This window comes from Marmota marmota, unplaced genomic scaffold (assembly GCF_001458135.2).
Source record: "Marmota marmota marmota unplaced genomic scaffold, marMar, whole genome shotgun sequence".
Classification (NCBI taxonomy): domain Eukaryota; kingdom Metazoa; phylum Chordata; class Mammalia; order Rodentia; family Sciuridae; genus Marmota; species Marmota marmota.
The window spans coordinates 346,239-368,978 of NW_026000026.1; the positions used below are offsets into that span (position 1 = coordinate 346,239).

Here is a 22,740-nt window from a genome sequence, read left to right on the forward strand (position 1 = left end):
TACCTGTGTCTTGGTTGTTGGGGCAGGAAGAGTATCATCCGCAAGAGTCCTCAACCTGCCGTCCTCCTGATCTCCCTAGGGAGCTGACCTCAGATGAGCCCCATGGGTCCAGAGCAGCAGCCCCTTGACAGCAGTCACAGGTCACCCTCCCAGCCTGCTCTAATGTGCCCCAACCCCACTGTGACTCAAAGGAGTGAGTTGGACAAGCCAGCAACCCCCCAGGCCCTTACCCCATCATGCTCATCTGCTTCTTAAAACTGTCAAGCCCAGGGGCTGGCTGCCCAGAACAGCATCCCTTGCCCAGTGCCACCACAGGCCTGACACCTATGGACAGACACAGCACCCCAGGGCCCCTGCCGGAGTTTCCACTCACCCCCACATCCCAAAGAAAGGCAGCACCCACCCAGGCTGTGCCCACCCTGCTCCCCACAGTGAACTATCCAGCTTCTGCTTGCACAGTGTTGATGACCAAAGATCCCCAGACATCAAGCCTCAAGCTTTCCAACTGTGGAACCCCAATCATACTATCCCTGGGCCCCTCCCAGGAGGTCTGGACCCCACTTTCCATACCATCTCCTTGGGCCTCCCAAGTCCTTTCAAAGCCTCTCACTGAATGAGGTCTCCTTTAGGGAAGGGTATAACAATCACCCCCAGTGGGGATCCTGATTACTCATACCCCCAAGACCTCCCAGTTCTTCTCAGCCTAGAGAAGGGGTCCTATTTTCCCTACCTGGGGAAGGAGCCTGTCTTACCCCAGTGCCCCCATGGCATACACCAGGGGTTGTGCAGATGGACTTTAAGAGTCATCACAGCTTAGTGTCAGATGTGGAGTGTGGGCACACAGCCTGGGAGTGGGACAGACTCTCAGTATGGCCCCCACCCACTATCAGTTGGAGAGCCCAGAGAACTCAGAAACAGGACAGAGACACACAGAGGGGACAGAAACAGACAAGTTGGGGGAGAAGGAGAAAGAGGGTTCAGCTTGTCCTCTGTTTGAACTCACTGAAAGGTGCCCAAGTGCCTCCCTGTTTGGGGTGGGGCATGCTCCCAAGGAACTCACCCCAGCCACACCTGTAAACACACAGAAGTGATGAACAGACATGCTGCAGCAGGCCAGAGTGACATTCATCCCCCCCAGAAGGGCCGCCCCTCTAGGCCAATGGGGTGGCAGTTTAGCCCACAGTCTGTGTGAGGAGACCGCAGATCTCCAATGTCAGGGGCCCTGTTTGGGGCAAGTCCTAGGGGCTTGTAACATTGAGAGCAGGATCGTGCCTACCAAGGGCAGCTCCAACAGTGGTTCCTCAGCAGCATTGGGTGGCCTCCCAGCAGGACCCTCTTCCCAGCACCTCTTCCCTCTCCCCCAAGGATGGAGCTACCCTCCAGCTGGACCCCAGACCATGGCTAGTCTTTCCCTCCTTGCTCTATAGGTCTCCTTCCTGGGGGGTCTGATCTCCCTCTCCTTCTCCATGTTCAGAACCAGGCTCTCCCTCACTTGGATGAAGTGTCGAACCTCTTCAACAAGGAAAGGGGTGCTGAGAGAAGATAAGGTGCACTTCTGTCCCCAGCAGGCATGCTTATTACCCTGAGCACCCTAAGGACACCAATACATGCCACCTGAAGATACACATTGGGGCAGACAAGGGGGGCAGGTGTGTTTGGAGTCTATGTCCTCCTCCTCCTCCACTCACCTGGACACTAGAAAACTCAACCACTTAACTTACGTTCTACAAAACCTACACACACATTTTATTTTGTGATGCTGGGGATTGAACCCAAGGGTGCTCTACCACTGAGCTACATACCCAGCCCTTTTTATTTATTTTGAGACAGGGTTTCTGAGGCTGGTCTTAAAGTTGCAGTCCTCCTGCCTCAGCCCTGCAAGTCACTGGGATTATAGGTGTGCACCACTGAGCCCAGCCTACATGACATATTCATAGAGTTGTGAACCATTATGACTGCCTCATTTTAGAGCTTTTTCATCACCCCCACCCCCATAAGAAACCCAATATTCTCCGTTTTTCCCATGCCCTGCCCCTAAACAATTCTAACCTGCTTTTCATCTTATGGATTTGCTCATTCTGGACATTTCATACACACTACTCCCCTTATCCACCCAATCACTTTTTGTTACTTAAGATTAACAAGAAGAGGGTGAGCACAGCATGAGGTATCTTGAGAGAAGACATTCACATACTTTTCTTATAGCAATGTTGTAGCTGTTCTATATTATCAGTTGTCGGTCTCAATGTGCTTAATTTGTGAATTAACCCTTATCGTAGGTCCCTGTCTAGAGAAAGCAGTGCACAGGACTCAGTATTGGGCTGAAGACTCAGGCAGCCCTGGGGTCTTGGAAGTGTGCCCTATAAGGGGCGGCTGTATGTGGAATCAAGGTGCGGGCACCGCCCTTGTAGTAGCATACGACTGAATGTCATTACTTCTCGCTGCTCATAGTCTGCGTGGTGCCACTTTACCTATTCGCCAGCGGTTTTATCCTCTGGCTGTTGTAACCCTGCCGCGAACCAGTCCACGGAGGAGGGCCCAGGAGGAGAACCTGGGAGGGGTTCGGGGCCCAGCATGTGCTCAGGGTAGGCAAGAGGGCACCGCGCACCCCTTAGCGCGGCTCTCCCGGGGTGTCCCTTCCCTGGGACCCCGCCTCTCGGCGCGCCCCGTCTCCCACGACCCCTCCGCCAGCGTGAGAAAACAGGAAGCGTCGCGCGGCGGCGCTGGGAGCGAGTGCAGGAAGCGGTGCTTATCTCGGGCCGCAGCCTCGACCCCTGGCCTCACGCCGGGCAGGGGGCGCCTGGGGCAGCTCAAGGACAGGGCTATTCGTTTGGCAGGGAGCCTTGGCGGCCTCTCCCCAGCGCCACAACTAGGCCATGCGGGGGTCAGGGAGCGACAAGGTGGACACTGATGTCAACGAGTCCCCCAGGGCACTTCGGACTGAAGTCCCTCCGCAGATAGGAGCAGAGTCCAGTCAACACGGTCAGGAGATGTCCCCAGGAGACGCCTCTGACCCCATGGTGTCCCACCACCAGCCCCTGAGGGCCTGACCGTTTAATTTCCCCCAAGCAAGGACTCACTTCCCACAGCAGGTGCGACCTCCTTGCTGGTTCTTCCGGATTTTAATGGAGGGAATGGTTGTTTCTGTGTTTACAAAACTGAGTCTTTTCCTGGGGAGGGGCAGGATGGCGGCTTTCCCTGGGCCTCCCCCAAGGTCCTGAAGGCCACTGGCAGGGACAATGGGTCTCAGCACCTGGCACTGGCCCCCAGTGAGTATGTGCTTCCTGGGGTGGGGGTTGTTTGTTCCAAGTCCACCACAGCTGGAGCAGGCAGCCTCCTTGCACACCTGCAGGTCTTGGGACCCCACACTCACACTCACACGAAAGGGCCAAGAGCCCACAAAGCCAGGCATCCTCCAGGTCTGGGAGCAGGTGTTTCCTCCCTGGTCTCCCTGCCTGGGCTGCAGCCCTGAGCCCATTCAGCACCCACACCAGGCATGCAGCAGAGCTTATTTGCCCAGAGTCTGCTTGGCTGAGTCTCCATGCAAAGGGGTCACAGAGAAGACAGCCCTCACCTTTCCCATCCCTCCCTTGTTCAGCTCAGCAACAATCCTGGGCTGGGTGGTGGGTAGTGGGATGCGGGGGAAGGTGCTGCCCCAGTCCACAAGAGGCTGCAGCTGTCACCCCGGTAGAGGTAGAGGTGGGAGGTGGGGCTGGGTGGGGAACACACAAGTGGCAAAGTCAGGATTAACTTTTGGTTTTGCAAATCCAGAGACTGGCTTGCCTGTTGCCCAAGTTCCAGATGTTCTTTCAAAGGCTCCCAGTCTGGGAGGCCATGGAACCCAGGCTCCCTTCAAAGCCTGCCAGGCCCCCTCCTCCCAGTGCTGCACATGGGGGGCCTTGCTCCTGGGCTGCAGGAAATTGCACAATCCTAGCCAGTGCCCTGCAGGCCCCATCTGCCACCCTGGCACAGCCCCCTCCTTCGGGGCCATACCTCCTACATCCCTGGAAACAGCTGAGCCTTGAGAAGGCATGCATGAGACAGAGCAAGACTGTATGCAGGCTCCAGCCCCATACATGGTTGAGTCCCTGCGTCTCTGGGCTGGTTCTGGTTAATTCCAGCCAGCAAATGTCTGTGGAAGAGCTCCTGCTGCTGGTCTGTGCCAGATGAGAGTGAGGACAACATGACCTGTCCTCTCAGAGCTACAAACAGAATACAGGGAAGCTGCCCCTGGGGTCCCCATGGTGAGCTTGAAGAGCTCAGCTTCTCAGGGTCTAGGCAGGCACCCAGCTTCTCCTCTGGTCTCCATGTCTTGGCAGCTCTGAGTCTTGGTGTGGCTGTGCACCTGGTCTTGCTCGAAAAGAAAAAGACCTACAGTGGATTGAAGCCCCTCTCCCCCAGGTTGATGCTGGCATACCCCCTACAGAGGAACTATGGGACTGGGCTTCTCTCCCATTGGCCCAAGAACTCAGGCATCAACCTGTGTCCCCAAAACTCTCAGGTTTCTGCCTGTCCTCCAGCCAGCCCCCAGAACACTGTGGTTTGTTTTATCTTTCCTCAGTCACAAGGGCGGGGAGCTGTCCTGCTGCCCACCCACCTTCCCAGCCAGATTGCTCTGAACAGGGGGTCACTGTGGGCAGGTAGAAGCAATGGTGGAACACTCAGAGCTGACTCCCAGCTGTTTATTACAGCCGTGCTCTTGCTTTCCCCAGGGTGGGGAAAATGGGTCCAAGAGAGCCCTGGTTAAGCCTGTTCATCCTGTCCCTGCACCCAGCCCAGACACACCTCCCAGTTCCTACTGACCTTCTCCAAACCCCCACTTAACTGCCCTGGTCATGCTGCACTACACCCTATGCTCCAACAAACTGGAACTTTTTCTCCCCACCTGGACTTGGCCACACTTGAGTATGTAAAGCAGAGGTCACTGAAGGGAGTCACATTCAGCCCAGGTTCATGCTGCTGAACTCCCTCCACTTCCCCGCTATCATCCCCAATGCAAGAGGAGGCTTTCCTCCATGTCCTGGGATCCCAGGGTCTTCTTCATGTCTTCTCCTTCATTACCCCTTCATGTCTGGCACCCATCTACACACAGGCCTGGGTCTTTGTAGGCTCCCATCTAAGGTGCAGGAAGCCCCAGGTAGGTTCCAGCACTTGGGCCATGCCTGGCATCCCCACCTCAACACCTCTAGCACTTGCCCACACCACCCCCCATGGAGCACACAATGCAGAAAGCAGGTCTGGACTGTTCTGTACTTGTGCTCAGAGGTGGCCTGGAAGACTGTTAACAGGTCTGAATCTGAAGTCCTGAAGTCCAGGAAGCCCCGCCCCCTGTCCACAGTGCTTTGGTGGGGTAGAGCCAGCTCTTACAGTTCCTGTGTGATTTGGGCCCCAGCTTCCCCACCCGTGAAGCAGGGACAACAGCTCCCTTTGGAAGACCCAATGTGTGTGATGGGGAGCTGGTGGGGATGGGATTCGTGGCTGATTGCCTCACCAAGGCCAGTCTCTTCATGTCCTACAGGCACAGGGCAAGGCCTGCCTCCATTCCTCCTGTTCCAGAGCAAAAGCAGGTGCCCAGCCCATGGGCATTACCTCTCTTTCCCATGGGCTAGGGGCGGTACTAGGGACCAGCCAGGCGGGTCCCGCGGACAGGGCTGGGGCAGTCTCTGGAGGCCCCCCGCAGTGACCACCCCCCTGAGGCCGCAGGAAATGGCCTGGCCAAGCTCGCGGCCAGGGGCGGCAGTGCTGGTTTCCCTTCAGACCTGTTTCCTTTATCCGGTTGTTTTGCTCCAAACTCACCAAGCTTAGCTTCCCCTCCCCTCCATTTCCACCTCCCGCCTCCGGTCCAGAAAGGAGCAGGACGGATATTTGACGTTTTACAGCCCCCAACGGGCTGCAAGTGCCCCACCCAGCAGCTCGGCTCACAGGGAGCCATGTCCAGTGCCCCGCGCGCGCCCCCTGCCGCCCGCGCCCAGGTGTGGAGGGAAGTTCAAATCCCTTGGCCCTGCCACGGAGGAGCATACCATGGGTGGCCCAGGGCCCCACAGCCTGACCAGCGAAAGACTCAGACGCGTAGCACCAACTCCATTTATTGAGGCCTCGCTCGGTGCTTGAGGGCGGGCCACCTCCGGGACCCGCCATGGCTCGCTTCTCCAAGTCCCGGGCCCTCGGAGAGGGCAGGCTGGTTGAGAGAGCAGAAGAGGCTGCCATCGGGACATCAATCAAACGAGGCTTGTTCCCTGATTCCGCCGCGGATCCCCAAGTTTTTTGCTGGGTCGGGGGGCAGGGCGGGCCGACTAGGATTCCCCGGTGGCCGTGGCGCGTAGCGCGAAGAGTTTCTCCCAGCAGGTGGCGACGGTGTCCAGGGCACGTAGCAGGAGCCGCCTCCGACCACCGCGGCGCCTGACAGGACGCATCCTGGGCCGCCGGCTCTGCTGTCCAAGACCCATGCTCAGTGAAGGCACCCTGACCATGCGCCCGCCCAGTGGGCCGGAAGTGAGCCTCCAGCTGGGAGAGCCATGGACCGAAGGGCAGCTCTGTGGCGGGGAGGGGCATGCACTAGGGACACACACCTGGCGAGGCTTCCAGCAGTGGCGCCTCATCACCGCCTCGGTGCGTAGGGCCACAGTCCATGCAGCTTTCTCCAGGGAACCACGGCGGCCCCCAGTCACTGCCCGGCGCAGAGTCTGGCCCAGGGACTCGATGGACAGAAGGATACTGTGCTCCTGGGGAGGGAAGGAAAGCTGGGGCCAGGGAGTCCTAGGGGAGGTCCCGAGGGAAGGTGTAGGTGGGCGAGGGAAGGTGGATGGGGTACACCTACTCCATACCTTCTGGGCACCGCAGGAGACACTAGGTCGTCTCCGCCCTCCGCCCATTCCAGTTAGGTTTTTCTCAAGGAGATGGTGGTATCCAGAGCCTGGCTCTGGCCCCAACTGTCTCACTGCCGCCTGCAGATCCTCGAAGATGACTGCGCGATAGTGGCGGAGCACCTCTGGGACGCTGCAGGCACTGGGCCTAGCCCAGTCAGGAACCAACCACAGCAGTGCCAGCAGGAGGGCGCAGAGTGTGAGCTTGGAGGGCACCTGGAGGGGACACCAGGTCTGGGCTTGGGATGTGAGCCTATGGAGTGCCTTCCAGTACAAGGGGCATCCTTTTAGGCACTTTGGGCTACCAGAGAAGATGTACCCCTGCCCCAATCTGAGCTGGTATAAAACAGATGTCATTGTCCAACAAAGCCTCTGGACACAGGTCTGAAAGGATAAGTCCCTGTCTCAAGGATGGAGAAACTAGACAGGCCTGCAAACCAGACAGCTCTGTGCAAAGACCTTGGGGTATATGTGGGGTGGGGTGGGGCACCTTCCACTGATCCCTGAAGGACCAAGAAAATAAAGGAGCTATTCCAAAACAGGGCCAGATGCTGTGGTTATCTGGGAAAGACAGACGATGATGGACCCCCTGCAAGGCTGGAGGGCAGGGTCTAGGGGCTCTGCACAGCAGGGGCACAGCCTCACTCCTGGCCAGGGTCAGGACCATACCCACCAGCTACAATCTACCACTTGGATCAGGCTTTCCTCTTGCCAAGTCCCCCACCTCATCCCCTCTGGATGCCCACAGAATAGGCACCACTTGAAGCTCTGCCATCCCAGAGGGTGGAGTAGAACCACTCTGCCCTGTGTGACGGGGTGGCTCCCACCCTCTACCCATGGCTGTGCTTTAACCAGCTCACAGAGCCATGAGAACTAGGGTCCTCACACGCACACCCCAAGTCAACCTAGAGAGAGGCAGACTCAGAGCTGCAAACTACACCTCATTGGAAAGGGAAAGGCTGGAGAAACCCCCAAAGATGATGGAGAGAAAGGGAACCACCATATCATACCGCAAGCAGTCAGCCAACAGGTCCCTTCCTACCCAGAACAGGGGTGGGGGTGGGAACTGGCTCTCAGGGGAAACCCAAGCATCAAGAAGACAATCCATGGTTCCCAGGCCCTCAGGCTAGAGTCAGGGCTAGAGTCAAGACAGCCGACCCGGGCTGGAAAATTAATCATGTGAACCCAGCCGGACCACAGGACTCGACTCTGCTTCCCAGCCCCAGCAGGGGAGTCTGACTGCATGTACCCAAACTTCATCTAAAGCCGGGGGGGGGCTCCTATCCACAGCACCAAGCAGGAATCAGAAGAGCAGACAGTTCACTGTGCCCTTTCCTGAGGCCCACCACACACCATGGTCAACTGTTTGAGGGCTTAAACCTTCTATGGACTGCAGTCACAGTGCAGCATATCCAATTCAGGACAGGCCAGTGGGAAGTGCTGGAAGGACAGGCTGGCTACCCAGGGAGTTGCAGGCTTAGCCTAGCATGGGAAGAAAGGGTTCCAGGAAGGCTGTGGTGCATGCACTCAAAAGCTGGTCCCAATGCTGTGAGCTGCTGGGAACCACTAGTGGCTTCTTCCAGGGCCAATGCGCACTCCAGCCCCCCGCGCCTACACCAGCCACCCCCCATGCCCAGCTGCTCACCATTGGTCAATCAGGGTCTTGCCCTCCCTCACTCCCTCCAGCCGACCACGCACATGGTCCTGGGTCTATGGTGGTAAATGCAGCTGGCACTTGGCAGTTGCTCCAGGTCCAACACCAGCCTACGGGGCTCCCTGGACAGGACTGCCTTGCTGCAGGGCAGGCGGAGAGGCTTTTGAAGTTGGCTCCTCCAGCAGAGGAGGGAGGAGACAGGCGGAGGGAAAGAGAGGCCCACAGCCAACCTGCCCCTCCCTCTCCCAGCCTCTACCCCGCTGCTTCAGTCAGTCTGGCCCTGGAGCCCACTGTGGCCTGTCCCGCAGGCCAGGGTGCTCAGAGACTGAGGGTATTGGTTTGACCCACAGGGAGTTGTCAGCCCCAGGGAGACTTTGCACTTCGTCAAGGAGTGAGGGTGCTTAGTGAGCAGGGCCCAGCTGTGGGCAAGGCTGACTGGGGTCCCCCTCAGTGGTCACCAAGTGCCGCCCCTCCCAGGAACTGGCTGACAGAATCTGATGTGCAGGACTCAACTCCCTGCCCCATGACTAGAAGCCCCTGTACCAACTCCCAGGAAGTCCTGCCCTCGCAGGTCAAGATCTGGGATTTCCCAGACTCCCATGCTGCTGGCCCAGCCTGCTCCTCCTGGACTGAAGGGGCCTCTCATGGGCAGGGGCTGCTGCTCTGCCTCTGGAACATGGCTTACCTTCAGTCTGGGCTAAAAACCTTCAGCTGAAGAAAAGGTACATTAAGCCTCCCAGGGAGGGAAGCTGGTGACACGCGAGAAAGCCATCCCCTTGCAGATGAGAAGATGCACCTCGGGACATGCAGGTGTTCTGGAACCTTCCAAGGGCCTTGTATGTAGTTTCATGCCAATCACTCTTCCCCGGAGGAACCAAAGGGACAGGCCACTCAAAGTAGAGGCCACCTTGCCCCTTCCCACCAATAAAGGAGGCTGCTTACAGTGAATCCAAGGCTGCTTCTGAAGTTCCCAGCAAGACAAGAAGAAGCTCTGTGGCCACCCCTCAGGACAGGGCAGCAACAACTGACCACAACTTCACAGGTCACAGGTCAGCTGGCACATCCATATGACTGACTGCCTGGTACCAAACAACCAGCATCTCTGGTTGCACCCTGAAGATGCTGAAGATGGTCCCTGCCTGCTATCTTCGAGTTGGGCCCATGGCTTCCACAGCACGGCCTCATCCACCCCAGATGCCCACAGTTGAAGCTGAGGTCCTGTGGCCAGCACTCCTTAGGGCTCCCTGTTCTCACCTGGGAGGAGGGGGAGAGGCACCCCAAGCCAGCAGGGCCCTGTCTGCAGGAAGGCTGAGCTGTGTTGTGACTACCACTGCAGGCCTTGCTACAGGCACAAGAGATGTGGAGCCCCCTGGGGTGCACCACTTAAGACTGGAGAACAGCTGTTCTACAGGAAGTAGGTGTCAGAGGCTGTCCTTCACCATCCCCAGAGGCACTTTATCTTCTTGCTGGGCCAATGTGGAAGACTGTCCATTGCCCTCCAGAACAGCCATTTTCTCTAGCCAGCCACCTGGCATGGGCTACACACCACTCCTGAGAGCTATTTCTCAACTGAATGCGCACACACACACACACACACACACACACATAGATTCAAGGTCCAAGAATTTTTTTTATCCCCACAGAGCAGAAAGGCTGAAAGAAGTCATGTCTCTGCAATACAAAATTCCATCTAACAATGAGGACAGGCACAGTGCTTCAGGATAAAACTGCTAATCATGAACTAGCAAAAGCAGACTTTCCTGCAAAAGCAAGACAAGCTCCTATGGGGGATATCTCCACAGGGCCTGGCCAGCACGGAGAGGCCTGGGCACAGGCAGGTTCTGCTGGGTACACTCAGCACTCCAGGAGGCCCCAGCTGGGAAAGTCTCTGACCATATGGATGTGACCATGGGGGCTCCTGTAAGTGTTTTCCCCTACTCACAGCTCAGTCCCTATGTGGCCTCCAACCTGTGCTACAGACTGGTGACCGAGTGTCTCCACTTTTTCCAGAGTCTTGACTCCACTACCTTCTCCACAAAACCTCAACAAGCCCTGGCACCCCACTATGCTTCCTCTGTAGGATACAGGTGTCTGCAAGAGGCCTTGCCCCAACCAGAGGAACTAGGACCACCCCGTACCTGTGTGGGAGGCTGGTGGGGCTGCAAAAGCACAAGATAACAGGTCCCACCCTTACCCACGACATGAAGATCTTTAATGAACGTTGGGCAGAGAGTCAACCCTGCCCATGTATATCCATGAGCCACCTATGGTCCCACCCCTGCCCCAGACTGGGTCATCAGAAGGTGTTCTTGATGCGGGCAGCCACCAGCACCAGGATCTCTCCAATCTTCCTCTGCCAGTTGGCGATGTCCTTGGACACGGTGCACCACAGCTCCCCATGCCGGGGCTCTGCGTTTTCACAGCGCTTCCTCACCTCCTCCTGCTGCTCCTGCAGAAGGGACCACAAAGCACTCAGGCATGGCTTCTCCTGGGACGTCTCAAGCCTTGCCTGTCCAACACCTACCCCCTTTGCAGACTTGGTCCCAGCTTGTGGGCAGGGCAGGTACCCATGTGGCTCCAGGATAAGCAGGGTGAGCCTTCAGCTGGGCCCCTCAAGACAGCCTCTCCCCACTGTTAGAAGCCCAGACCCAGCCAACGTGGTTGTGTGCCGACCTAAGTCAGGCTCCTGGTCCACTGTCTGAATAAGGCACTCACTAGATTCAAAGTAGTCTGCCTGCTACCTCTGGGGAAGACCCCAGGACACCCTGGTGACTACCCCATGGATATGGCTCTGATAAGGCTTGGCTGGGGAGGGGCTGCTGTCTAGGCTCCCCTGGAATACCACCCCTGGATTAGGCCCAAGAGGACAAACCAATTCCAGTCTCATTTCTAAGGAGACTCCAAACCCCATCAATCACTAAACAACTCAAAATATGCTAACAGGGCCAATCTTAGTGGCACATGCCTATGATGGGGTGGGAAGACCAAGTTCCAGGCCAACCTCAGCAACTTAGCAAGACTCTCAGCAACATATCTCAAAATAAAAAATAAAGAATGGGGAATGTAGCTCTGTGGTAAACTGCCCTTGGGCTTAATCCCCAGAACCAAAACAAAACAAAATAACAGACCACTTAAAATGAACCAAGCAAATAAATTTCAGGCTATAATAAGAAAACAACTGTGATCAGTTAATCACTGTGCCCCAACCCTATTCTCCAGACCCAGGACTGAGGGGTGCGGGCGGAGCTCCCTATAGTACCAGAAGGTTGGGGACAGACAAGAAGGCATGGCACACTGGTTGGCTTGTGTGGCCTCACCTCAGTGCCATGCTGCAGCTCGAACTTGTAGAAGAAGGCCCAAGCGTCCCCCAGGTCGGAGTCAATCTTCACCGTGCGGTGGAACCACTCCCGAGCCTTGGTGATCTTCCGCTCACTCCAGAAGAGCCTGTGGCAGGAGGGCAGGAGGACTCAGAGGGAGGGTACACCCCAGCGCAGGCAGTGACTGGCAGTGTGACCCCAGGCCCCCCTACCCATCTGCACCCACATTGGCATATGCCGTGGGAAGGCCTGAGCAGTGGTCCTGGACTGCCTAGGCAGCATCTGGGTCATCAACCACAACTGTCCTGAAGCATCTAATCACACTGCTCCTTCAACACTCCCAGCTCTTGAAAACTTCCTTTCCTCCAGGTCAAACAAAGAAGAAGTGTCAGGATGACTGGGAAAACTGTCATCTCAGACGGATATCTGCTGCCTGTCCAGCTCCAGGCAGCAAACTAAGCAAATACTATGAAGGCAGGCTTCCAGACTCCTGCTGGGGCTGTAGCTCCCAGCCCCAGGACTACAGCACAGTGGCTGCTGTGTCTGCCAGGCATGCAGACACCAAGAGCCAGGCCGAACAGGGTCCACACATGTGGATCCTCAAAAGCCAGATCAGGGTCTTCATGAGCATCCTCCTCCTTCCCACTGGTGCAGGGCATGCTAGATGGTGGGCACTCTGGCAGGCCCAGGACTCGGGGCGGCTCCCACCACCCCTCAGCTTAGCACCCCACAACACAGGCACCAAGCAGCTGCCAGCACAGTGGCCTCCACTCCACTACCGTCTGGGCCAGTTTCAGGTACCATACGGAGTAACTTCACATTTGATAACCTGATTGTTTTTTAAGCCGTGTGGCACTCTTAATTGCTTGGTGTTAGATAAACTGTGATTTAAAGAGTGCAAACTCAGATATCAGAACAGCAAGGAGTGACTTATTTACTTTAGCAAAGCCTTTATAAGGTTTTTATGGCTGCCCTATCTGAGGGCCACATATAAGTCACTCTGGGAGGAGGAAGCCCAGGCAGGTACTAGCCAGGCTTTGAGAAGCCTCCGTTGTCGGCAGGGGCCCAGGAGCTGAAGAGGGGCACAGGTAAAGGGCCGCCACATCAGACCCTGGAGACCGTTGCCACCTGGAGCAGAGTAAAGGCCAGTCCCAAGAAGGCTCTGCCTCTAAGCATCACTACAGGGTTGAAGAAGGCTGGGGATATAGCTCAGTTGGTAGAGTGCTTGCCTTGCATATACAAGGCTCTTGGATCCCCAGAACCAAAAAAAAAAAAAAAAACAAACAAACCAGGGTTGGAGAACACAAAACACCTCCCTGGGGCAGCTATAATCCTCCCTGAAGACCCTCTTCAGTCCCATCTGCACAGTCACCTGCTGGCCTTTCTGCCACACCCAGCCCAATCCTTTCTAGAAGGAAGCAGAGCGCCTGTGGGGTCAGGATGGCTCTCAAGGCACAGCACATTCTGACCAAAACCTGGTGCCATCATCCTGAGGTCCTTCAGGCTCCAGTCGCCTCCCAGGCGCAGCCTCTGACCTAGCACCACATACCAGCGTCTACCACGTGTTGAGGTCCCTCCCTGACTCCTTCTTCCCCTGAAGACCATGTGCTCTGAGAGGTTGTCTCTAGTCAGTCACCTCCACGCTCTTAGGCTTGCAGACTGGACTGGGGTTGATCCCAGGACCACAGAGCCACAAGTGCATGATTTCTTGCTCTGACATAATGAAGCCCCTTAAGCCAAAGGGTGGACCAACGCTAGCAGATGTGTCTCTGCTGAGTGACTCAGGCCACATGCAGTACAGCCCACAGGACACCCAGGACTGCAGGAGAACTCAAGCAACCAGAAGGCCCAGGAGAAGGACTGACCTGGACAGAAGTCCAGGTGACTGGACAGTGCACGCTGTGGGACTCTGCCAGGAGACACACTGCCCCAGAAGACAGAAGCAAAAGCTTCCCAGCTGAGGACCAGGATGGCCCACCCTGCTGCCTGCTCATTTGGCACAGCTAGGGAGAGGCAGCCGTGCCGCCAAGGCCCCACTGGCACCCAAGGCCAGTAACCCAAAAGGACACCCACTCACTTGGCCACAGCCAGCAGCACATGGGGGTCATGCTCACACTTCTTCAGGGCGTCCACACTCTTGGTCTTCCTCTGGGGCCTTGCCTCCAGGAAGACGGCTTCTGACCACAGAATCCCTGAAGTTTGAGAGAGAGACGCCTCAGCCTTGCCTGTGGTTACAGAAGCACATCTGCCTGCCCCACACAGGCCACGTGAGGGCCCTCAGGGCCAGCCACAAAGGCTGAGCTTCCATCTGTCACAGCCACCCTGCACAGCAGCAGCCTGGACACCCCTCTACCCGCAGGAGGAGATGGCCAGAAGCATCAACCACTGCCAAGACTCCAGTCCTGCAGACTCTGCAACTGCACACCTAAGGGTTTATTATAACAAGACAATCAAAAATCCTAGTAAAGGTTCACACAGGAGGGCTGGGATTGTGGCTCAGAGGTAGAAGGCTCATCTAGCATGTGCGAGACGCTGGGTTTGATCCTCAGAGCCACATAGAAAATAAATAAATAAAATAAAGGTATTGAGTTCAACTACAACTAAAAACGTTAAAATTAAAAAACTTAAAAAAAAAAAAAATTCACATAGGAAAATGGGGGTCAAGCCAGGCACAATGGCACAGCATGCAATCCCAGTGACATGCAAGCCAAGACAGGAGGGTGCACATTCCAGGCCACCCTGAGCTACTCAGCAAGACCCTGTCTCAAAACAAAAAGGGCTAGGATGGAGCCCAGTGGTAGAGCACCCCTGGGTTCAGTTCCCAGTACCACAAGGGAAAAATAACAACAACAACAAAAACTAAAGATGAACTAAGCAACCAACAAATGACCAAGAACTGAGGGTATGTTACTGAAATTTGCATTCTTGAACATTCAACAAGAACCAAAAATTCTCACAAAACTTTCAGCTTTATAAAGGTAAAACAGGCCAGGTGCAGTGGCGTATGCCTATAATCCCAGCTACTTGGAGGCTGAGGCAGGAGGATCACAAATTTCAGGCCAGCCTCAGCAACTTAGTGAGACCCTATCTTAAAATTACAAAGTGGTTGGGGTGTAGCTCAGTGGTAGAGCATTTGCCTAGCATGTGCTAGACCCCGAGTCTGATTCCAGCATCATCACCAGAAAAAGAAAAAAAAAAAAAAGGTAAAATACTCAATACCCAATATGACTTTAGTCATAGAGGTTGTAATCCTACAAACAAGTAAGAGTAGGGATTCCTGATTAGACTAGTGGACCTGGAGGTGATTTCTAGTTTTCTAGTTTCTCCTTTTAGCTCCAAATTTCTTTCTTTTTTTTTTTTTTCTTGGTACTGGGGATTGAACCCAGGGATACTTTACTGCTAAGCCACAGCCCTAGCCCTTTTTATTTTTTCAAACAGGGTCTTGCTAAGTCCTTAGGTCCTCACTAAGTAGCCCAGGCTGGCTCTGAACTTTCAATCCTCCTGTTGCAGCCTCCTAGGCTGCTGCGATGACAGGCATGTGCTACCAGACCCAGCTCCAAATTTCTTTATGCCGCATATGTATTCCTTATATGCTTGGAGTAAAATGATAAAAGTTAAAATCTTTTTTGCTTGAACCCAGGGGTGCTCTACCACTGAGTCCTAGCCCTTTTGATTGTATTGAGACTCAAACTTGTGATTCTCCTGTCTCAGCTCCTGTGTCTATGGGATCACAGGCATGCACCACCGCACCCAACAGTAAGTTAAATCCTGAAAGAAAAATAAACGGCAGCACTTCAGAACATGAAATCAAACTCTTCCATGTTGAGACTGGGAATTCAGTCCAAACATCTTAATTACCAAGTCCAGAGAAACTTGAACAAAGTAAGCCATATACAGGCCCCGAGAGCCAGCCAGGAGCCCCTTACCAGAACTGGGGCACTCCTGCAGCGCCTTGGCCATGAGTGTGTTGGCAATGTTCTTCAGCCCTGCTCGATACTCCAGCCGCACAGACTCCAACCTGAAGAGACAAGCCCAGGGACATCCAAGCCCCATCTACCTGCAGCACAAACCCCTGCTGGCCCCTGGAGGCTCAGGAACAGCAGCAGCTGCAGGGCAGAGCTCATCCACAAGAGGTGGCTGTCCCTGCCGAGCCCTGGATTCCCACTGCTCCAGATGAAGTGAAGATGCAGGATAGGACAAAGACTAGGGAGTGTGTGCCCACCCTGGGTCCTTTCAGGTTTCTCACACTGAGCAGAGCCCTGCAGCTCTCCAGACAGGACACCACCCTTCCCCTGGCAAACCCTTGCCTGTGTCCCCTCTTCTGTGCAGTGTGCTTGCTCAGCTCCACTCCCCAGCCCATCACTAACCCCTGGCTCCCTGGGCACCCTCTATCAGAGCACGTTAAACAGCACCCATAGGCCGGTCCTGCTGTCTAGGCCCACTGTGAGAACAGCCCTCTAAAGGGCAAGCTGGTCAACAGCCAACACTCACCACAGCCCAGGATTTTTTGGGTTCTTCAGGCGAGACTTCTCCAAAATGGCCCGAGCTCGGGTCAGCTGCCCAATCTTCTCCTCCAGCCGGGAGAGCAAGAGCCACAGGGGTGTGGAATGAGGGCACTTTTTCAACTGTGGCCAACAAACCAAGCAAGAGAGACGCTCAGACGGTGTCCGGGAAGGACTGCAAAATAGCAGAGGAGTGCTCCACCTGACAGAACCTCACAGCTGTGTCCAGAGATGGCACCTCATGCTCCCCGAGGGTTTTATAGACATGCTGAGGGGTTACAGACATACACGTGTATGGGGTGTGTGGGAGATGTACAGGTGTGTTCAGAGCATGTGTTCTACATTTGTGGTTGTGTTATGCACACGGGGGCACATGTACTACATGTTCTGTGCACTACACCCCACAGGTCCTGGGCACAGGGTGTGTAGCTCTGCAGAGGTAAAAGCACTAAATTCAGAGCGGGGACCAGTGCTTGGTCCTGAGCCTACAATCCCACCAACTGGGGCCTGAGTGAGTCACTGACCACCAGCCCTCCAATTCTCCCTGGAGGTGGGGGTGACAGCCAGTATCAGGTGCTAGCTCCATGAGGCAGGCCAGCTGCAGCCCAGGTGTCCCAGCAGAGGCTCACCCCCTGGTTGTAGGCCTCCCGAGCCTTCTCCATCAGCTCTCCCTGCTCCTCGATCTGCCCTTTCATCATCCACAGCTTGGGGAAGTCCTCGTAGTGCTTCAGGGCTTCCTCACAGAGCTCCTGGGCAGCTGCAATGTTCCCTAGCACCCACTCCAGCTTCACAGACTTCATGAACACCTGTGAGCAGACATGTGTGAGTCACAGTGAAGACACTCCCGGGACACTCCCTGCACACTGTGGCTCATCCCTCTATGTCTATCCTGAGGGATGTGATGTGCCTTGTAAACTGATTCACAGCAGGGGAGTTAAGAAGCATAGCTACACAGGACTGGGCTGCAGCCTGGGCTCTCCTCCTCTCCCTCTTCACTGACATGCAAGCCAGGTGCCAGGTCCATGCCTGCACATGCAGCATCCCAATGGCCCCACCCTGCCTGCCCATCACTACGCACACGGGCCGTAGGTGCACTGCTCCGCGCCTTGGCCAACAGCCTGCGGGCCCGCTCATACTCGTTGTTCTCAGACTCCAGCTTCACAGCCGCCAGCCAGATCTCCTCACTATTGGGGTTGGCCTATGGGGCAAGCACAGCATGTCAAGATGGGTTCAGAACCAGTGGCAGGGCTGGTGCACACATAATTAAAGACGGCCTGGGATGGGGCCAGGCCTTGCTCTGCTGCAGGACTGGTAGGTCCAAGCCCTTCGCAGGCAAGGCAAGGGCAGTAGACTCCAGGCAAGAACTGAGCTCACCTGAAAGCACATGCTCCACCTTTATTCTGTGCAGAGGAAGGCCCCACAGCACTGAAGCAATGCTAAAGGCTTCAGAGGCACATCCAGGATCCACCCAAATCCTTCACAGCCCTCTCACACTCTTGAGTAGGTCATTCACATTCTGCATGTGTGAACTTACTACACATGACCTTACTTTTCCTTCTTTCTGTTGCCCTAGTGTGTTCACGTGAGCAGACAGAGGTGCAGGGTGCCTTGGGTTGCGCGGAGAGGGCCCCCCAACAATCCAGAGTCTAATGGACATGCAAACAGTGACTTCGATGTGTCCTTAGAGCTGGTAGCCAGACAAAGTCTAACCAGCAAGAGTCAAGTGACACCTGATAAGCAGCCCCCAAGACAGGCAAGGAAAGCCACCTTGGGGCTTCTGGCATGCAACAGTGTGAGGTGGTGGGCAGTAGTCACCAGGTGGTAGGGAGGACACTGCCTCTTTTGCGTTCTCTCCAGGAGGCAGCTGGGATAAGTGTTAACCCAGCCAGGCCCTCTGGTGGAAGGACACACTTTTTGGGGGCAGCCTGGGCTGCAAGAGTGCATGGCATTTTCATGGTACTCCATGGTTTACTAAGAAGTGTGCTGTAAAACCATCTAATACCCTGTTGTCACTAGGATGTTATACATGACAACAAAAATAAAAACATACTTAAAAATACTGCACACCACACGGCAGCTGGATGGTCAGACTGGCAAGAGCAGAAATTTCAACAGGGTTCCCCTCAGATGGGGCCTTGGGGCTTCCACAGAGCCCATATGTGACCCTGTGTTCTAGGATCTGAAACATCAACCTGTGGTCACACTGAGTAATAGGGACAGGAGGTAAGAGTTCCCCAGTTGGGCTTCACGCTCACAGGGCCCCTCAGGGCATCTAGATCATGGCCTGTCCATCCCAAAACAAATACATGGGAAGTACTCAGGCACCAGCCAGCATAGAGGTTGGGGTCTGCCACACAGGTGACCCCTCACATACCTGAAAGGCCAAGGCCAAGATGCTCCGCGCTGCAGGCACATCCCCTGCCAGCCATTTGGACTTGGCGCCCATAAGCCACAGTACCTCGGCCTTGGGGCAGTGGGCCACGGCTCTCTGCAGGAGCGCCTCCAGAGACTCCCTGAAAGACAGAGATCAGGATCACCAGAGCCAGGGCCATAAACCAGAGCACTAGGCACTCACAGACACAGCACGGGCAGCAAAAAGACAGTTACTACTCCAAAGTTCGGCACTATAAATGATTTACCAGAGTTTACAACGGGGAGAGTGTGGGGAAATCTTTCCTCTCTATAAAGGTTCTAAATCCAACTACTGAAGAGGGCTCCACAAAGCATGCATTGTTTGAACAGCAGGGCCTTTTACAGTGTGTGGCCTGGAGGCAGTGATAACTCCCCGTCAGGTGACAGGGAAGGCCTTTTACCTCGAACAGGAGGACACGCTGGATTCACTGACAAGAGTCTACTCTTCTGGCCTTATTACAAAAAAGTGATTTTTAGGTGCCTCCTGAACAAGAACACTTCTAGCACTGAGTACCTCTCCTTGGTCTGCTGCCTCTGGATCACATCCCCTTTACCAATGACCCCTGCGGGGTTCAGCAGCAGGTCACAGTAAACATACAAAGCCACACTGTGTGAGGCCTGAGGGCAAGGCCATGCCCCACTAGAACTCCCACCCCAGCATCACTGCCCTCCCATCCTTCTGATTGGACACCCTGGAAAAAGCCCCTGAAGCCCATTGGACTTGGTGCCCATAAGCCACAGCACCTCGGCCTTGGGGCAGTGGACCTGGAGGACCAAGTGCACCTGAGCACCAAGCGGGCAGCTGTGTATGCTCAGGCCATGGGGGCCAAGGGGTCTCAGCCCACAACTACCCTGCCCAGGTGACCTACAATGTGAGTCATCAGGATCATTTCAAAATGTCCCATGGCCCTGAAGGGGTTAACTCTGAAACACCAAAACAGCTGGCAGTGCTGGGAGGGAGCTCCAGCAGTACAGGAAAGGGCCCTGAAGAGACTGACACTCAACAATGCCAGAACAGAGAAGAAACAAGGGCTGAGCCCTTGCATTGCAACTTTACTGAGCCAGCCAAGCACAACCCACCCAGCACCGGGGCAGAGGCCCCAGGAAGAGATGGATGGAGGGTCCCTGGGGACATGAGCCTGATGCCCTGGAGCACTACCCCATTTAAAACAAGAAACTGCGATGCCTAACTTAATCAGCACTTCCAGGCAATAAGGCAGACCCAAAAGGTTTTTTTAATTAAAGAGTACAATTAAAGAAAATTGTCAAGGACCTCCTCTGAGCACAAACCAGCCCAAACCCAGAGCCAGCACAGCTTAAGTGAAAACAGCCTGCGTGGACGAGACACAGCTGCACCACTGCTGCACCAACGGTGCTGGCTTCAGCTTCCAGACAGCACCTCAGGACAAGCCTCCTCCAAGCCTTGGTTTCTCAACTCTATGATCCTATTTCAGATGGAACCATAAAAATCAGTCCAACTGCAAAGTCCCATAAAGCTCCTGTCCTCATCACACACACCACCCCCATCAGGCCCCTCACCCAAAAGGAAGCACTCATGGGTCTCCAGTGCCATACAGAGAAGAGCCAGGGGTTCAGTCAGTGCCAGGGGCAGGTGGATCACCTCGTACCTGGTGCCATGGTTTTTCTCGAAGTATGCAGCTCGCAGCCATACGCTCTTTTTGCTGGGGAACACTTGCAGGGCGTAGGCGTAGATGGCCCGTGCGCACTCCAGGGCATTGTGGGCCACACACTAGAACAGAGAGATGGACATGAGGGTGCTGACACCTGCCAGGCCTCCATGATTCTCCAGATTCTAGATGACATCTGCTAGAAAGTCCATAGCAGGCCAACTAGTCAGAAATGTGATCTGAGAGGGACAGCAGAGATGGACACTAGCGCTGAAGCCAGCTGGGAGCTGCCTATGAGGGCACCAGTCACCATGTGGCACACGCACGCGCCATAGCTGCACATCTCCAGCATTAGTTTCCTTTTTTAAGATTAAGGTAAATATTTTCCTTTATAAAAGTGACACCGAAAACCTGAAGACAACGATGAGAGGGAAGAGGAAGGAAAGCTCCCACTCCAACAGAACCACTGTGCAGCCTGCTTCCAGGTATTCCCACGCTCAGGAGGTTTTCTTTCTTGGGTAGATTCAAACAACAGAACTGAGTGAGAGCCTAGCCATCACCTGCAGTGACAGAGTACCCAGCAGCCAGCTGAATGCATCTGCCGCTGTGGCCGTGACAACCAGACTCACTGCACAGGCGCAGACATCTGTCCTCCAGCAACTGCACACAGGACCACGGGAACCATCCCCAAGAGAAATCACTGCCTTCCATACCATGCAGACATGCAAGGAACCCTTGTACCAAGAAGGGATTAAAATCTGGAGGTGAGTAAAAGGCCACTAGGGAGAAGGGACAAGGACAAAGTTTTTCAGCCATGAATGCCAAAATGCCACAGGGGAGGTACCTGGCCATACAAGATCCCTTCCCAGATGGACAGCTGCCCTTCCAGAGAAAGGACACTCAGTGTGTGGAAATGGGAGGGGACAAGGAGCAGGTGTGACCTCCTCTGTCATGGAGTCTCCCTCTGACTCAACCTCCACAGAAATCAGGGAGAGACCTGCCTTGCATGCTGTGTCAGACATGGACAGAGTAAGCCTGTCTCCCCTGTCTCCCCTGTGACTGCTGTCCAAAGCAGATGGGGCCAATGACAAGGCTTTCACATCCTCCACCACCTTGTCTGATCTTGGCGGGGAGGGGGTGTGAGAGGTACCGGGGATTGAAGTCAGGAGTACTCAACAAGTGAGCCACATCCCCAGCCCTATTTTGTATTTTATTTAGAGACAGGGTCTCACTGAATTGCTTAGTACCTCACCACTGCTAAGGCTGGCTTTAAACTCGCGATCCTCCTGCCTCAGCCTCTCCAGCCGCTGGGATTACAGGCATGTGCCACTGTGCCCGGCTCCTTGTCTGATCTTACAACTGTCTGCAGAACGGCTGGGACACCCCACAGGATCAATTAGGTGTCCAGGGTCTTGGGGTGGATGAGCCAGTCCCAGGGTGGGGAGGACACTAGAGAACACTCCCTACTTCTAGTACAAGAGAAACTTCAGTTCTGACTCTTACATCACAAAGTGTTGAAAAGTAACTGTACTTACTCTAGTCAAGATAGGCATCACCTGCAGTGACATCCACCAAGGGCCTCTGAAGTGGTCAAAAGCCATAAGGAGAAGGATAAAGGGGGAAAGCATTATGACTCTATGTCCAGAATAAAGAGGGCTGGACACCAGGTACTGGATTCTTTCATTTAACCAAGGAATTTTCACTCAATACAGAGACTACAAAAGTTTGTTAAATTAGTCTTTTTTTGAACATAGGGATGCTTAACCACTGAACTACATCCCCAGCCCTTTCTAATTTATTTTGGCACTAAATTACTGCCAGCCTTGGAACTTGCAATCCTCCTGCCTCAGCCTCCTGGGTCACTTTGATTACAGGCATTGTGCTCGGATTAAATTAGTCTTTATACTTTATTTATTATTTATTTGGTGCTGGGATCAAAGGCAATGCTTGGTACATGCACACGCCCTATCACTGACCTGCAACCACAGCTCCAACATGATAAAAAATCTTCTGAAAGACCATCACCACTAACCTAGGTTTCAACTTCCATATGCAGGTCAACAAGCCACTGCCTGTGCTCTGGGTCATGCCACACTGGGACCTGAAAATACAGGCTCAGAGGCTTCAGAGATGCCGGCCTTGGAGCATGACCCCACAGGCTGGGGAAAAGTCCTTAGCCTGCCCAGATGGAAAGGGATAAGCACTCATATAGCAAAGTGTGGGAAGCTGCTCTCCATGACTACATAGCAGCAGCTCACAACATGTACAACAAATAGTATTTAGGAAACCAATTATTTGCCTGGGCTGTGGCACACACCTGTGATCCCAGTAACCGGGGAAGCTAAGGCAGGAGGATCTCAAGTT

The 22,740-nt window shown here is 54.7% G+C and overlaps 2 protein-coding genes across 5 annotated transcripts in view; both read right to left on the bottom strand.

Annotated features, from left to right (window-relative positions):
* Window positions 1-6,070: 6,070 nt before the first annotated feature.
* Window positions 6,071-10,002, bottom strand: CUNH20orf204 (chromosome unknown C20orf204 homolog). Of its 4 annotated transcripts, XM_048810592.1 has the most exons (4): window positions 8,509-10,002; window positions 6,825-7,079; window positions 6,570-6,740; window positions 6,071-6,431 (listed from the first exon to the last, which is right to left on the bottom strand). In XM_048810592.1, exons 1-4 carry the CDS (start codon window positions 8,509-8,511, stop codon window positions 6,294-6,296), a joined length of 567 nt encoding a protein of 188 aa, XP_048666549.1. In that variant the 5' UTR covers window positions 8,512-10,002; the 3' UTR covers window positions 6,071-6,293. The 4 variants fall into 4 exon arrangements, with proteins under 4 accessions (XP_048666549.1, XP_048666548.1, XP_048666547.1 ...); XM_048810591.1 differs by lacking the exon at window positions 8,509-10,002 and having other exon boundaries at window positions 6,570-6,722; window positions 6,825-8,502; XM_048810590.1 differs by lacking the exon at window positions 8,509-10,002 and having other exon boundaries at window positions 6,071-6,428; window positions 6,825-8,502.
* Window positions 10,003-10,127: 125 nt separating this feature from the next.
* Prpf6 (pre-mRNA processing factor 6) overlaps window positions 10,128-22,740 on the bottom strand; it is a 64,508-nt gene continuing 51,895 nt past the window's right edge. The window contains exons 11-19 of the mRNA XM_048811920.1: window positions 20,377-20,498; window positions 18,711-18,849; window positions 17,415-17,534; window positions 16,966-17,142; window positions 16,326-16,459; window positions 15,761-15,852; window positions 13,912-14,026; window positions 11,835-11,961; window positions 10,128-10,966 (exon numbers count right to left, since the gene is read on the bottom strand). Of these exons, the coding sequence (XP_048667877.1) occupies window positions 10,814-10,966; window positions 11,835-11,961; window positions 13,912-14,026; window positions 15,761-15,852; window positions 16,326-16,459; window positions 16,966-17,142; window positions 17,415-17,534; window positions 18,711-18,849; window positions 20,377-20,498 (1,179 nt within the window). The 3' untranslated portion in view covers window positions 10,128-10,813. The remainder of the gene's footprint in view (window positions 10,967-11,834; window positions 11,962-13,911; window positions 14,027-15,760; window positions 15,853-16,325; window positions 16,460-16,965; window positions 17,143-17,414; window positions 17,535-18,710; window positions 18,850-20,376; window positions 20,499-22,740) is intronic.